General features: G+C 33.3%; 2 protein-coding genes across 3 annotated transcripts; one reads left to right on the top strand and one right to left on the bottom strand.

The window, feature by feature from the left end:
* Positions 1-3,352: 3,352 nt before the first annotated feature.
* On the top strand, positions 3,353-6,613 carry LOC116021852 (pirin-like protein). Its single transcript, XM_031262346.1, has 6 exons — positions 3,353-3,525; positions 3,627-3,676; positions 4,054-4,092; positions 4,195-4,223; positions 5,087-5,253; positions 5,817-6,613. Exons 1-6 carry the CDS (start codon positions 3,428-3,430, stop codon positions 6,334-6,336), a joined length of 903 nt encoding a protein of 300 aa, XP_031118206.1. The 5' UTR covers positions 3,353-3,427; the 3' UTR covers positions 6,337-6,613.
* A 950-nt stretch (positions 6,614-7,563) lies between these two features.
* Positions 7,564-12,550, bottom strand: LOC116022942 (UDP-glycosyltransferase 82A1). Of its 2 annotated transcripts, none has more exons than XM_031263858.1 (2): positions 12,063-12,550; positions 7,564-8,589 (listed from the first exon to the last, which is right to left on the bottom strand). In XM_031263858.1, the coding sequence occupies exons 1-2, from the start codon at positions 12,544-12,546 to the stop codon at positions 7,688-7,690; spliced, it is 1,386 nt and encodes a 461-aa protein (XP_031119718.1). In that variant the 5' UTR covers positions 12,547-12,550; the 3' UTR covers positions 7,564-7,687. The 2 variants fall into 2 exon arrangements, with proteins under 2 accessions (XP_031119718.1, XP_031119719.1); XM_031263859.1 differs by having other exon boundaries at positions 7,564-8,586.

Raw genomic sequence — 12,550 nt, 5'->3', positions numbered from 1 at the left:
ATGTGTTTGATTCACACGGAAATTCCACATTTAAATAATCATTTTTTTTAAAAATTTCATGAAACATATATTTTGATTTTTTTTTTAAAAGTAAGCATAATTACATACTACACGCTTTCCCGATTAGGAAGTTATTGTGGAAGATTCCAAGATGGGACGGCGAAAATGGGAATTAAAACTTAAAAGGGCCATGGAGGGAGTATTTGCGATGATGCATGCATAATATCACTTTTCATTGGAGGGTAAAAGGTCAACAACATCACAGGGGCAATAAGCTAACATCATGGACAAACCCACTACAAACCTTTTCTCCATCAATATAATAATCTTTACAATTATTTTTATTTTTTAAATTTAGACATTTCATCTCCAAGTACAATATTCATTCACAATTATCAAATGACAACTAATTGCCTTGGCCTGCGCATATTAATTTATTATTTTATCTAAATCTTGAGTTCTACGATTCAAATATTATTCAGTTTATTTACATGTACATAATTTATCAAATAAATGTACATAATATGTTAATTATATGTACATAATTTGAATGTAATTTTAGATCAAGATTCATAACATAGTACACGGTTTGCGTTGTTTATTCTATCAATCTATCCCCACGTACTCTTCCCATGGATTTCAAAATTTAATGTCAATCTATTTTATTTTATTTTACATAAACTTTAGTTAGCTGTCATATTAATGTTAATTTAATAATTTTATTTGTAGTCTTCAACGTGCCAAGCACCTTATGCTCAGATGGTATGTAGTGACTCTCGCATATGGAAGGTCATGAGATCAAGCCTCAATGATACGGTATAAAATAAAATCCAAGAGTTATAAAAAGTAATTATTATACGATCATAATTCACATTATAAGGTGACTATTAATATACAAATTCATTTTTAATATATTGAATGTTTATTTTTTTAGATTCATTTTTAGTGTATTGAAGATTCGTTTTTAGGTATACAACCGTTACTAACTAAAAATAAATTTTCAACACATTAAAAATGAAAATTGATTCACATTATTATAATGTGAATCATGGTCCACAATATAATTAGTCTATAAAAAGTGCTACTAAATCTTATTTTAATCTAACAACAACGTTAAATAGTTTTATTTTCATTGTCACCCATCATTTTATATGTTATGTAAATTGACATAAAAGTTTACTTTATCCTTTAAGACATTTTAATTACAAATGCATATTTTTTATTCATATATCATTTACTTTAAATAATATAACAATTTTAAATAATTTTAGTTTCATTGTCACCCTTTATTTTTTATCTATAAATTGACACAAAAGTTTACTTATCCTTACCTAGGATAATGAAAAAATTATATAACCTAATGTGACACTTACAATATGATAATAATTTGTGTCTAGCTAGCAATGATAAGTGCCAATTTGAACTTATTATACTAAATACTAGGCATTATTGTTTGTGTCCTCTGACTTTGGTTAATTTATGGATGACTTTAATTTAATGTTTGCATACCTAAGAAAGGTCCCATTTTGAGAATGCACTATTATATTAGAGATTGAAAGAAACAAAACAGTAATCAATATGCTTAAACACCTCAGACATGCTCATGTCTAAGACCGTTTTAATTTTAACAAGCTTTTCAAGAAAAAAAAATTAAACCAAAAGTCATCAAAACTAAAGCTCGGTACACCTCGTGTTAGGGGTGTGTCACCAAAAACATCACTTTCTAACTGCAGATTTTTACGAATTTCTTCAAGGTGACACAACCTATGTCAAGGGGCATATCACTTGATGACATTCTATATATCTAAGTTGCATTTTTGGGGCTTTTCAATCCTAAGCTTTGATGAGGGCATCCAAAGCAAGTTTGGGGACTTCAATCACATTTTGGAAGACAATTTACATTTTGACAAGATTTAAAATGAGCAAGTTTTCTTAAGTTCTTGATTTACTTTATCGTTTTTATGATTTATAGTACTTGAATTTATGGTGAACCCTATCTAAGATGAGACATTGTTCTTAATTGCTTAAAAATTTCAAATACAATTGTTTAGCATTTGATTCAATTGTGTTGTTTCATTATTCTTGAGTTAATAATTATTGGTTTATTTATTCATGCTTGATGTGTGTATTTGTAATAGAAATATCCTCTTTCACAGTTAGATCACCACACAATTGAAAGAAGTGAAATACAACCCTAAAAATAGGATGTCATCAAGTTCTCTGTGTTTGAGACAAAATGTCTAATAAAACTTACAAATTGTTAATGCAATCCTCAGATGTTTTAATTGAGAAGAGATTCTAATTAATCAACTTAGAAATTATTTGTTAGTACTCTTTAAAAAGATATGCACATATATTAGGAGGTCTCTTAGGCATATTCAATTGTACAATGGCATTTGTATTCACATTATCCCTTCAATTATTTCAAAAGTGACAAATTTGTCTCCTCTATGTTAAATGGGCGTTAGAGTGTTAAAACTAAGAACAAAATATATATTTCATTTATTATTCTTCTCCAACAAATTGTTAATTATATGTGGGAACCAGAATAAATGAGAAAAATAACAAAGATTCATTTGAAAATATTATAATTATAATTTTAAGTTAATTAGCAGCAAAATGGAGGTTTAAACACAAATAATTTATTATTGCTAAATTTTTGTTTAAAAAGTCTAAATTATGTTATTAGCATTAGCTTAAAATCATAATTATAATATTTACAAATAGTGTCTATACAAGTAATAATTTGTTGAAAAAAAAGTAACTTCAAATACCTAATTTACGCTTATTTTAACAATCCAAAAGCTTATTTAACAGAGGGAGGGAGGGAGAGGAATGGCTACTGTAGATACATGAATAATTCAAGACAAAAAAATGTTATAAGCATATGATTCATAATAAAAATCATGATTAAGCTATTAAGCCACAATTCAAAGACAACAAATGTCATTTTCCATTAAATTTTTGTGTCCATTATTTATTATGTTCATGAACTACTTTATATTGTTGTACATATAACAAATTAACAATAACATGGTCAAATCATAGACGTAGAATTTCTCATAATACAAATGTATAAAATGGAGGGGCCAAAATGAAAATTGCCACGTTCCTATTGCTTGTGTACTCATCTCGAAATGGTGGAGTGCTTGACTGTTCAACGGCGAAGCGGGGCATCATCACTGCGTCACGGTGACGTAAGATTATGGCATGGACCTAAAGACAGCACATTTCAAGTCCCTTGATCGCAAGTAAATAATAAACCAAGCCATGTGGGGCCCAGCGACTCCCCCTTCCCCCACTATAAATTCACACACACATTGCTTCATTCTCAAACCCAGATTTTTTTGTTTACATATTCAAATCCCCCAGAAAAAAAGTATCAAACCAGAGAGCAAAAAACCACCGATTTTGATTTAAGGAAAAAATGCCGGTTGTTAAGGAATCACGCCAAGTTGTTCGGAAGTTTCTTGCAAGGCCGCAGCATGAAGGCGTTGGAGCGGTTGTCAGAAGAAGCATTGGAAGGTACTGTTGGGAGTTTGGGTTTGTGTTCTTTCTGTTAAGAATTTTGTTGTTTTTAGAAATGGGGTTTTGTGGTTGTTGACAAAGATTGAATCTTTTCCCAGGTTTGAGTTGAAATACTTCGACCCTTTCCTCGTTTTGGATGAATTCTCAGGTTGGTTGCTTGCTCTGTTCAATGTTTCTCTCTAGTTTTGATCATCACATGCGTACATTAGTTTGTTTTTCTTGATTGTATCAATTGAAGAATGGGTTACATTTCAACGGATAGTTGGACTACACATTTATGTTTATATATTATGTGTTCAATACACAACATGTGGATCATTGTCTTTTTTGATTGAGTGTCACGTAGATTCAAACCCATGATCTCAGTTCCGACACCAAATTGAAAAATATGCTTCATTTTAATTAAAATAAAATGCTAAATTGCTAGTTAAATTAGCACATTTATATTTATATATAATACCTTGAATAATACGGAGTATCAAGGTTGATGTTTCATTAATTTTTTGTTCTTCTGAAATGATACAGTTTCTGCTCCTGCTGGGTTCCCAGATCACCCACACAGAGGTCTGATCATAATCCAACATTAATCTGTAATTTTCTGCATTTCTTTTTTGGGTTCAAATGTCTGATTTTGTGTGTTTTTTCCCCTGTCCCCCATTTTTCCAGGATTTGAAACTGTCACATATATGTTACAGGTAATCAAAAAAGTCTTTATGTAATTTTTGTAGTCTCATTTACACGAGGAAAACTCACACTATCTGTAGATATGTATTGAGTAAACTTACCCTAATCGGCAAATATCTCACAATGAGGTAAATCAGTCTAGGCAACGTATAACTGATTGGCTCAACCTAAAAAAAAGTCAGGGCACTCTCACTCGGAACCAAATTACTAAGTCAACAGAACCTCATTCACATGTTTTTTTGTAGCAGGGTTGTTAATGGCTTGTAGATTAAAACATCATAGGAAATGGGTTTTTGTTTTTATTCCCAAATTTTGAAGGAGTGGTTAAGCAGATGTGATTGTGTAACTACCAAGAAAACAACACAGTATTATGCTAATTTTATTTCTAAATAGGAAAATGAAAAGTGAGATTCCAATGTGGATGCACCACTGCAGGCCTTGTCCTCTACTTGATTAGGTCAGATTATAAATAAATAATAATAATTTAAGTAAATTAATGATGAAGTTGTAGGCCAGTGGGATTGCAGGCTGGAAGTCTGTTTCCCAATCCTTTTAGTATTGTATTAATTAATTTACAACTTTTCTACCAAGAATGTCCCGTCTTATGATCCTATCTTTTGAAGATTACAAAGAGGTAAACTAGCGTAAGTTGTCTATAACTATCAGTTCAAACCAGGAAAATCAAAAGACTGGTTTGGCTGAAAATCGACTTATAACATTGTGATTACCAAGTTAACAGTCCGACTATTCTGTCAGTGCTGGTGCTAATAATTGGTTATATGGGGATTCTATAGAAAAATGCATTAATTTAAAGCAGCAGTGTTACTTTGTATAGTTGAAACTAAGTTGGAAAAGTATGGGCTTGTGATGGCAGGGAGCTGTAACACATGAAGATTTTGAGGGACATAAAGGCACAATAGAAGCAGGTGACCTGCAATGGATGACTGCTGGAAGGGGAATAGTCCATTCAGAAATGCCTGCTGCTCAGGGAACTCAAAAGGGCTTACAATTGTGGATCAACCTCTCCTCCAAACATAAAATGTAAGCAAACCCTTTTCCAAACTCGCGGTTTTAAGATAACAGATCACAAATCCAATCCCTATTCAGTACTATTAGGCGGAGGTCGGTAAAAGGCCGGCCAAGTTTGTCCAGCATTTGGTGGCTAGGAAGTTTGTTGGGCAGAGGCCAATAAAGGGCCAGGTCCAGCACCTGCCTCTCGAAACTGTGGATCAACCTCTTCTCCAAACATAAAATGTAAACAAACCCTTTTTCAAACTTGCAGTTTTAAGATAAGAGATCACAAATCCAACCCCTATTTAGTACTATTGGGCCGAGGCCAGTAAAAGGCCAAGTCCGTTTAGCATTTGGTGGCTAAAAAGTTTGTTGGGCAGAGGCCAATAAAGGGCCAAGTCCAGCACTTGCCTCTTGAAAATATGACAGTATAAGGAAATAAAGTCGCGCTTTTGCTAGGAGTTATAACTTTTGACGTAATAGTAAGCGCTTGATCTAACAAGTGGTATCAGAGCTGTTCAAAAACTATAACTTTTTGCATAGCTGTAAATGCTTGATCCTAACAAGTACCTTTTTTGTTGAGAATTTGACAGGATAGAGCCAAGGTATCAAGAAATCACAAGGGAGGAGATAGCAGAAGGGGAAAGAGATGGGATCAAAGTGAGAGTGATAGCAGGGGAGGCATTGGGAGCAAAGTCCCCAATATACACAAGAACCCCAACAATGTACCTAGACTTCACCCTCAACCCAGGGGCCAATCTGCAGCAGCCAATCCCAAGAACATACAACGCCTTCGTGTACATATTGGAAGGCGAAGGCGTCTTCGCAGAGTCCCCGAGCCCGAGACCGTCTCCCCCGACCTCAGCCCACCATCTCCTCCTACTAGGGGGCTCTGGGGATGGCCTGCTGGCATGCAACAAGTCAGCAAAGCCTCTCAGGTTCATCCTGGTGGGTGGTGAGCCACTGGGGGAGCCTGTGGCTCAGTTAGGGCCATTTGTGATGAACACTCAGGAGGAGATTGATCGGACGGTGGAGGATTATGAGAACTGCACAAATGGATTTGAGAAAGCTAAGCATTGGAGATCTGATGCTGCTGTTGAGTTGGGTTATTAGGGGCTTAGGGCTCTTTGTTCTCCCTTTATTCTTTCATTTTTGGGTTTTTGCTGTTTCTGTTTTCTTAATGTTAGATGAATCTGCCAGGCTCTTTAGATGTATCTGCTTGTAATTTTTAATGGAAGGTTACAGGTTCAGTTTATGAATCTTCATATGTATCCGGAAAAAAATGTTACAGAAATTTGGAGTAGTGTTGTTCTGATAGAAAAAGTTGTATCTTTGACCTTGGATGGCAGCAGAGTAATAAAATAGAGAAATTGGACAATTTTTTTTTTCTTTTGAATATTATCAATTATTTATTTACTCTTCTTTTTACATGAGCATTTATTTAATCGTACAAAGCTCATTATTGCGTTTAAGTTATAATATAAAATGCTTAGGGAAAAAAACATTACATGTCGTTTTTAACAGCAATAGCAAAGACTAAATAAGAGTCATGATGAGAATTTTGCATTATAAGTTAAGATAAAGGTTGACCCTAAATCCCTTTTAATCAAAGACTTGTCAATATTAAGATAAAGATAATAATTATTATTAAGTAGTACTTAATGTGGACGTAACGAATAAAGATACCCACTAAAAGTGACTGCCCTGGCAGAGATCAGATGATGCAAGCTAATTAAGGGATAAATTACACTCCCACATTGCAACTTGTTTTGCCCAATATCCACCAAATCAAGGCTTTTTATGAAATTTTTTAATATGATAAAGATTTTATTGGTAAGATTTATGATTCATATAAAAAGATTTTGATCACATTGAATAATGAATTAGTGGGTTTAGCCAAGTCAAGGTATTAACTACGTGAATATGTTTAGCGTCACGATAAAATAAGAAGAGTAAAATATGCGATTATTTATATCTTCTCGCTTTCTTTTGCTAAAGATCTGATCTGCCTTTGAGTTGACTTGTAAGTATTTATGACCTAAGGTGACCTAAGGATACACTATTCAGTCTCCATCAATGCAATTCTCCTACTAAATCAGTCACTGAGACTCGAACTTACAACCTTCATATGGAAGTGTAATCGGGTACCATTAAACCACCAGGTCTTGACTGTCTTTTTGGATATAATCCCTCTATGGAGTTCAATCACATCTAGTGTTAATCATTTTGGAAGTCTAGTCAAGCCCAATATAATCCACCAACCCATTTAGTTATTTGCATACCAAATCAGGCCTCCAACAGCCAAATCATCAAATTTCCCAACTCCAATCTAACAAGACATTAATACTAAGAAAACACATAATTTTCAAACAAAGAGAAATATTGTTCTTGGTGGTGTACATAATATACATTTGACATTCCATTGTAAAACCCATAAAGATGAAATTTTAATATTGGATAAACTTCATGGCTTCCCCTGGCCTGCACATTGTGATGTTACATCAGAAATAAAGTTGGTCAAGTTAGCCATCACCTTTGAGCTTGCCATTGCACTTGTGATCATATCCTCATTCAACCTTTTCATCCTCTCACTCATATCATCATCCTCCATCACACTCCTCAACCCTTCATGCACATCACTCGGGCCAAGCTCCTCGATCTGAACTCCGACTCTCCATTTCTTCACGATGAAAGCGCAATTCACAAACTGATCCCCTGCAACGGGATAGCAAACAAGCGGCTTCCTGAATTGGATAGCCTCCATCGTCGAGTTCCATCCGCAATGCATCAGGTAACACCCCACGGCGTCGTGTTGCAGCACGTGCGTTTGAGGGGCCCACGCAACGATTCGTCCGTGTTTGGACACTCTCTCTAAGTAGTCCTTTGGGAGCCCATCTCTCCATGAAGCTGCCAACACCCAAATGAATGGTCTTTTGCAAGTTTCTAAAGCCAATGCCAATGCCATCAACTTATCTTTCCCAATCGGGCTCACCCAACTCCCAAACGAAACGTAGACCACAGATCGAGTTGCTTGTTGATTTAACCAGTCTAGGCAGCTCATATCCTCTTCCCAAAAAGTGGGGTTATTCTGGATTCTTGAATGTGCACTCAAGGGCCCCACTGGGAGGATTGTTGGATGATCATTACAACCGTTGGTATTATTATTTGAGGTGATGAGTTCTGCTGGGAAGGTGTTTACAAGGATCCATTCAAGGGTTCTTGACCTATTCATTGTCCTTGTCCAAAATTTGAACCTTGATAACCTTGAACTTGAGTTTCCAATTAGCCATGGTAAATCTTTTGTTGTTATGTTAGGTTGACTAGGCAAGGAACATGTGGGTCTTTCAAGCTGCAACGGACAACCTGCTAGCCAAATTGATCATAAGTTAAAATATAATAAACTATATATATTAATATAAAATGTAAAGGAAAGATTATGTTAGAATAGTTAGAATAGTTACTTCGGTAAAAAATGAAAATAAATTTCAATAAACCATTGCAAAAAGCAAACATATGGATATCTAGCTAGGCTTAAAATAAGAGGCGGTACGTGACATTTATAATGAGCATTAAGCATAGACTTGAGCTTAGTAATGATCACTAAAAAAACATGTGCAAATGATCAAATAGGCCATCAAATTTTAGCTGAAAAGTCAATTAACCCCCTAAATTTTTTAAAGGTACAATTACACCATCAATAATTTATTTTGATGCATTGAAATCTAAAAATCAATTAATGACCTACTATCACAAGCCATTATGATTCCGAAAACTTGCCGACGAAATTACAATAAAATTTCAGACAACAAAATGACCAGATACTGACGAACGATCGCCGGTCACTGAACTAAGATCGCCTTCTCTGTAAAGAAGTAGTCACCTTCTGCTAGCCTGGAGAAGGCGACCATCTGGGTATAATTATATACATACACACACCACGTTAAAAAATTATAATTATGGTGTACAACTCAATGATTTTTTTAAAGAAAAAGAAAAAGAAAAAGTGCATCTTTCTGTGTACAAACACACACACACCACCATCATCATGACGAACCAGATTACGTTATCACTTATAATTTTATTATATTGTGTTGACTTCAACCATTTAGAATTTTTGACATAAATTTTACATATTTTTTTCTGGCGTAATATGCTCCTTAGACATGTTTGATCCTTAAAAAAATCTTGTACTCCGTATTTATTTTAGGGCTCAGTATCGGTCGGTCAACATTTACTTACAATCTCACCGAAATCGACTTTTTTCTTAAATATATTAAGCAAACCTTAATCAATTGATGTAATATTATTCTAAAAAACTGTATAAATATTTTTTGAAAATTAGACTTAAAAGTGTTTATTTGTCAACATTTTGTTATAAATTAAAAAAAAAATTAATTCCAATTTTAATCCATCATCTACTAAAAAAAATGTGTCATCCACTATAAATTGACTAGCTTTGGCATTTGAGTTTTGAAAATTGTCACTTTTATCCTTCTAAAGAGATAGTTTTGTACTATATTTCGTAATTGGCTAGAAAATTAATTTTGAGAGTATAGAATATTATTCAATAGAGAATGAAAAATGTAAGGAATAGAACAAGAATTGTGTATTCTATTATTTCGTTCGCTGATGGATTAAATTTTATGAATTGTATTCCAGTATGTGATTGGTTAAAGAAATAGAAATGAAATGGGTTTTTAAAAGACACAAATACCTTATACAAAATATAATAATAATAATAATAATAATAATAATAATAATAATAATAATGATTTTGATATTATTATTAATGAATTTATATAATGTTTCTTTATTATATTAATAATAATAATAATAATAATAATAATAATAGGGTGTGTTTGGTTCGCACATGGGAATCGGAATTGGTATGGGTATCAAATACTTGATAAGGATAATGAGTTTTGGTGAAAGTATTTTGCATGTTTGGTAGAAGGGTGGAATGAGAATGATTATTAATAGTTGGGGAAGAAATGAGGAATGGAAATGAAACCCTTATTTAATAAGGGTATGGATTTTTCATTTAATGGGTATTCCATACCTATAATAGTATTCTAAAAATCTGTCAACCAAACAATAACAATCACTTTGATATCATACTTTATATCAAAAGCTGTCAACCAAACACACCCCTAGTTAATTAATGATGTTTCTTACTTTAACGAAACATAACAATTCACCATTGAAAAGATATTTCAACTCATCACAAAAGATTGCAACTCACCATTAAAAAAATGTGTATGTCATTTTATTTAGCCAAATTTTCTTTTATACGTAATTTTTTGCCGAAAATATTCTACTAGTTATAATATGCATATATAGTATATATTTTATATTCTATAATCTATATACATATTGCACAAAAGAACATGTTTTTTTAAGAGTTTAATTGTTTGTTTCATCATATCATTTTGACTTAATGATTTAAGTTAGTATTTTATATTTTCATTAAGAAAATCTTAATGAATCAAATATCTAAAATAACTTCTATGGTAACAACAAGCATGTTATTTTAAACTTTCTAACAAATATATTTAATTTCCTGCAATTATTTACCCAGGAAAAATAACAAACAACCTCTAAATCAAGTACTATATCTAATAAATTTTTGGTCATATATAAATTAAAGTGAAAAATAAAAAATAAACAAGTTTATATATTAAAAGTGTAATTAACCCCTAAATAAAATTTTAGAAATAATATTTTATGGGAAGTTGGTGTAAATTAATATATATAATTTAAAGATCGAAATGTTCAAAGTTAATTTTAAAATAATTAAAAAATAAATGGTGTAAAAAATTACTTGTTTTATGGATCACATGTAGAAGGGAGATTTAATTTGTTAAACTTTACGACTAATATATGCTTATATACCATTAACTTTATGTTCACACCACACACATAAGCGAGATGTAAAAATTTTTTAGATTTACAAATTAAACTAATTAAGCTAACACTTAAACTAATTCAAAACTTTTGTCATTGGCCGGTATTTAAAAACTTGACTTATATAGCGGACCTCAGTAAATAAAAATAAAAATAAAAATTCCAAGATATTAAATTAAAGAAGGGCACAAGTTATTTATAAACAAAAGAAGGAGAATGAAGGACCTGAAAGGGAAATTGAAAGTAGGCAGAATATGATTATATTAGTAGATTATGAGTTCAATTATTATCAACTCTTTCTCAGTTAAGGTTGATCATGGTAAGAAACAACATATAGAGGGTGTTTAGTAAATAGTTGTTAGTTGATTGAGTTAGTGAATTTCATTAGTTGATAACATTAACTGATTGTAAAAAAATATTTGGTAAATGAACCATTAGCTGGTAGTTGATTATATGCAAAATGACTTTCTCAAAAATTTATTGAAAAAGCTATTTTGAGCAGCTTTTTGAATTTTAACATTTTGGAGCAAAAGCTGTTACAAAAAGCTAATTAATCAGATTGAATGTTTAACCAATTTAAACAGTTAATGGTGGTCAAATAAGTCAAAAATAACTGATAAGCTAACTATGTTACCAAACAAGACATTTATTTCTACACCCTCGATCAGAAGGCAAAGTCCCTTATTCTCAAGCCCCCAACACCCTAGCTTTGACTGGACAAGTGGGAAGACTCGTGTTTGTTATCAACAAAGAACCGCCACATTCGATGCAACTTTCAAATTGCGGTTGTTAGGGTCTTTATCCTCAATCTACCACTTGAGCTGTTTGTGGGATTGTATATTTTTATTCTTATTTAGTTGCATGAAGTACTAATTAATGAGACAGCCATTTGAAGGTGTATGCACATGCACATAAATAACGATTAATTAACGAACCTGTTTGCGAGATGATTCCGGCAACGATCATATCGGGAATAGAATCAATCAATTTGTAAGTAGTTAACATCGCCGGCCAAAATCCCGCAACTTTCAATCCCAAATCCCTAGCCACGTCAATCGCCCACGAAGCAAGCAAATCGACGATCACGCACGCCGTTTCGTCAATCAGCTTTTCACGGCGGAGCAGCCGCTTGAATCCGGTCGGCATCTTCTCCTCCATGGCCGTTTCAACGGCGAAGAAATCGTGAGTGGCCTTTCCGGCGTCTAAGCCGTCGTTGGGGATGGCCATGCACAGAGTCCCGTCCTTATTAGCGTCAATTTTCTTAGAGATTTTGGCGTGGATGAACTCCGGCGTGGCTATCACCGGCCGGAAACCATGCGATAACAACGCCGAACCTAATTTCAGCATCGGAGTGACGTGGCCCTGGGCAGGGTAGGGAACCAAAATTACCTTATTACCCTTACTAATTCTATACTTCATGATG

This window comes from Ipomoea triloba, chromosome 6, assembly GCF_003576645.1.
Source record: "Ipomoea triloba cultivar NCNSP0323 chromosome 6, ASM357664v1".
In the NCBI taxonomy this organism is placed as follows: Eukaryota; Viridiplantae; Streptophyta; class Magnoliopsida; order Solanales; family Convolvulaceae; genus Ipomoea; species Ipomoea triloba.
This window is presented reverse-complemented; position numbering and strand designations above follow the sequence as displayed.

Excerpts from the sequence above, each read along its gene's own strand:
- LOC116021852 (XM_031262346.1), top strand. The coding sequence starts at position 3,428 with ATGCCGGTTGTTAAGGAATCACGCCAAGTTGTTCGGAAGTTTCTTGCA. Across the intron at positions 4,093-4,194 it reads CCCAGATCACCCACACAGAG|GATTTGAAACTGTCACATAT; the intron begins GTCTGATCATAA and ends CCATTTTTCCAG. Across the intron at positions 4,224-5,086 it reads CTGTCACATATATGTTACAG|GGAGCTGTAACACATGAAGA; the intron begins GTAATCAAAAAA and ends TTGTGATGGCAG.
- LOC116022942 (XM_031263858.1), bottom strand. The coding sequence starts at position 12,546 with ATGAAGTATAGAATTAGTAAGGGTAATAAGGTAATTTTGGTTCCCTAC. Across the intron at positions 8,590-12,062 it reads CGGAATCATCTCGCAAACAG|CAGGTTGTCCGTTGCAGCTT; the intron begins GTTCGTTAATTA and ends CAATTTGGCTAG.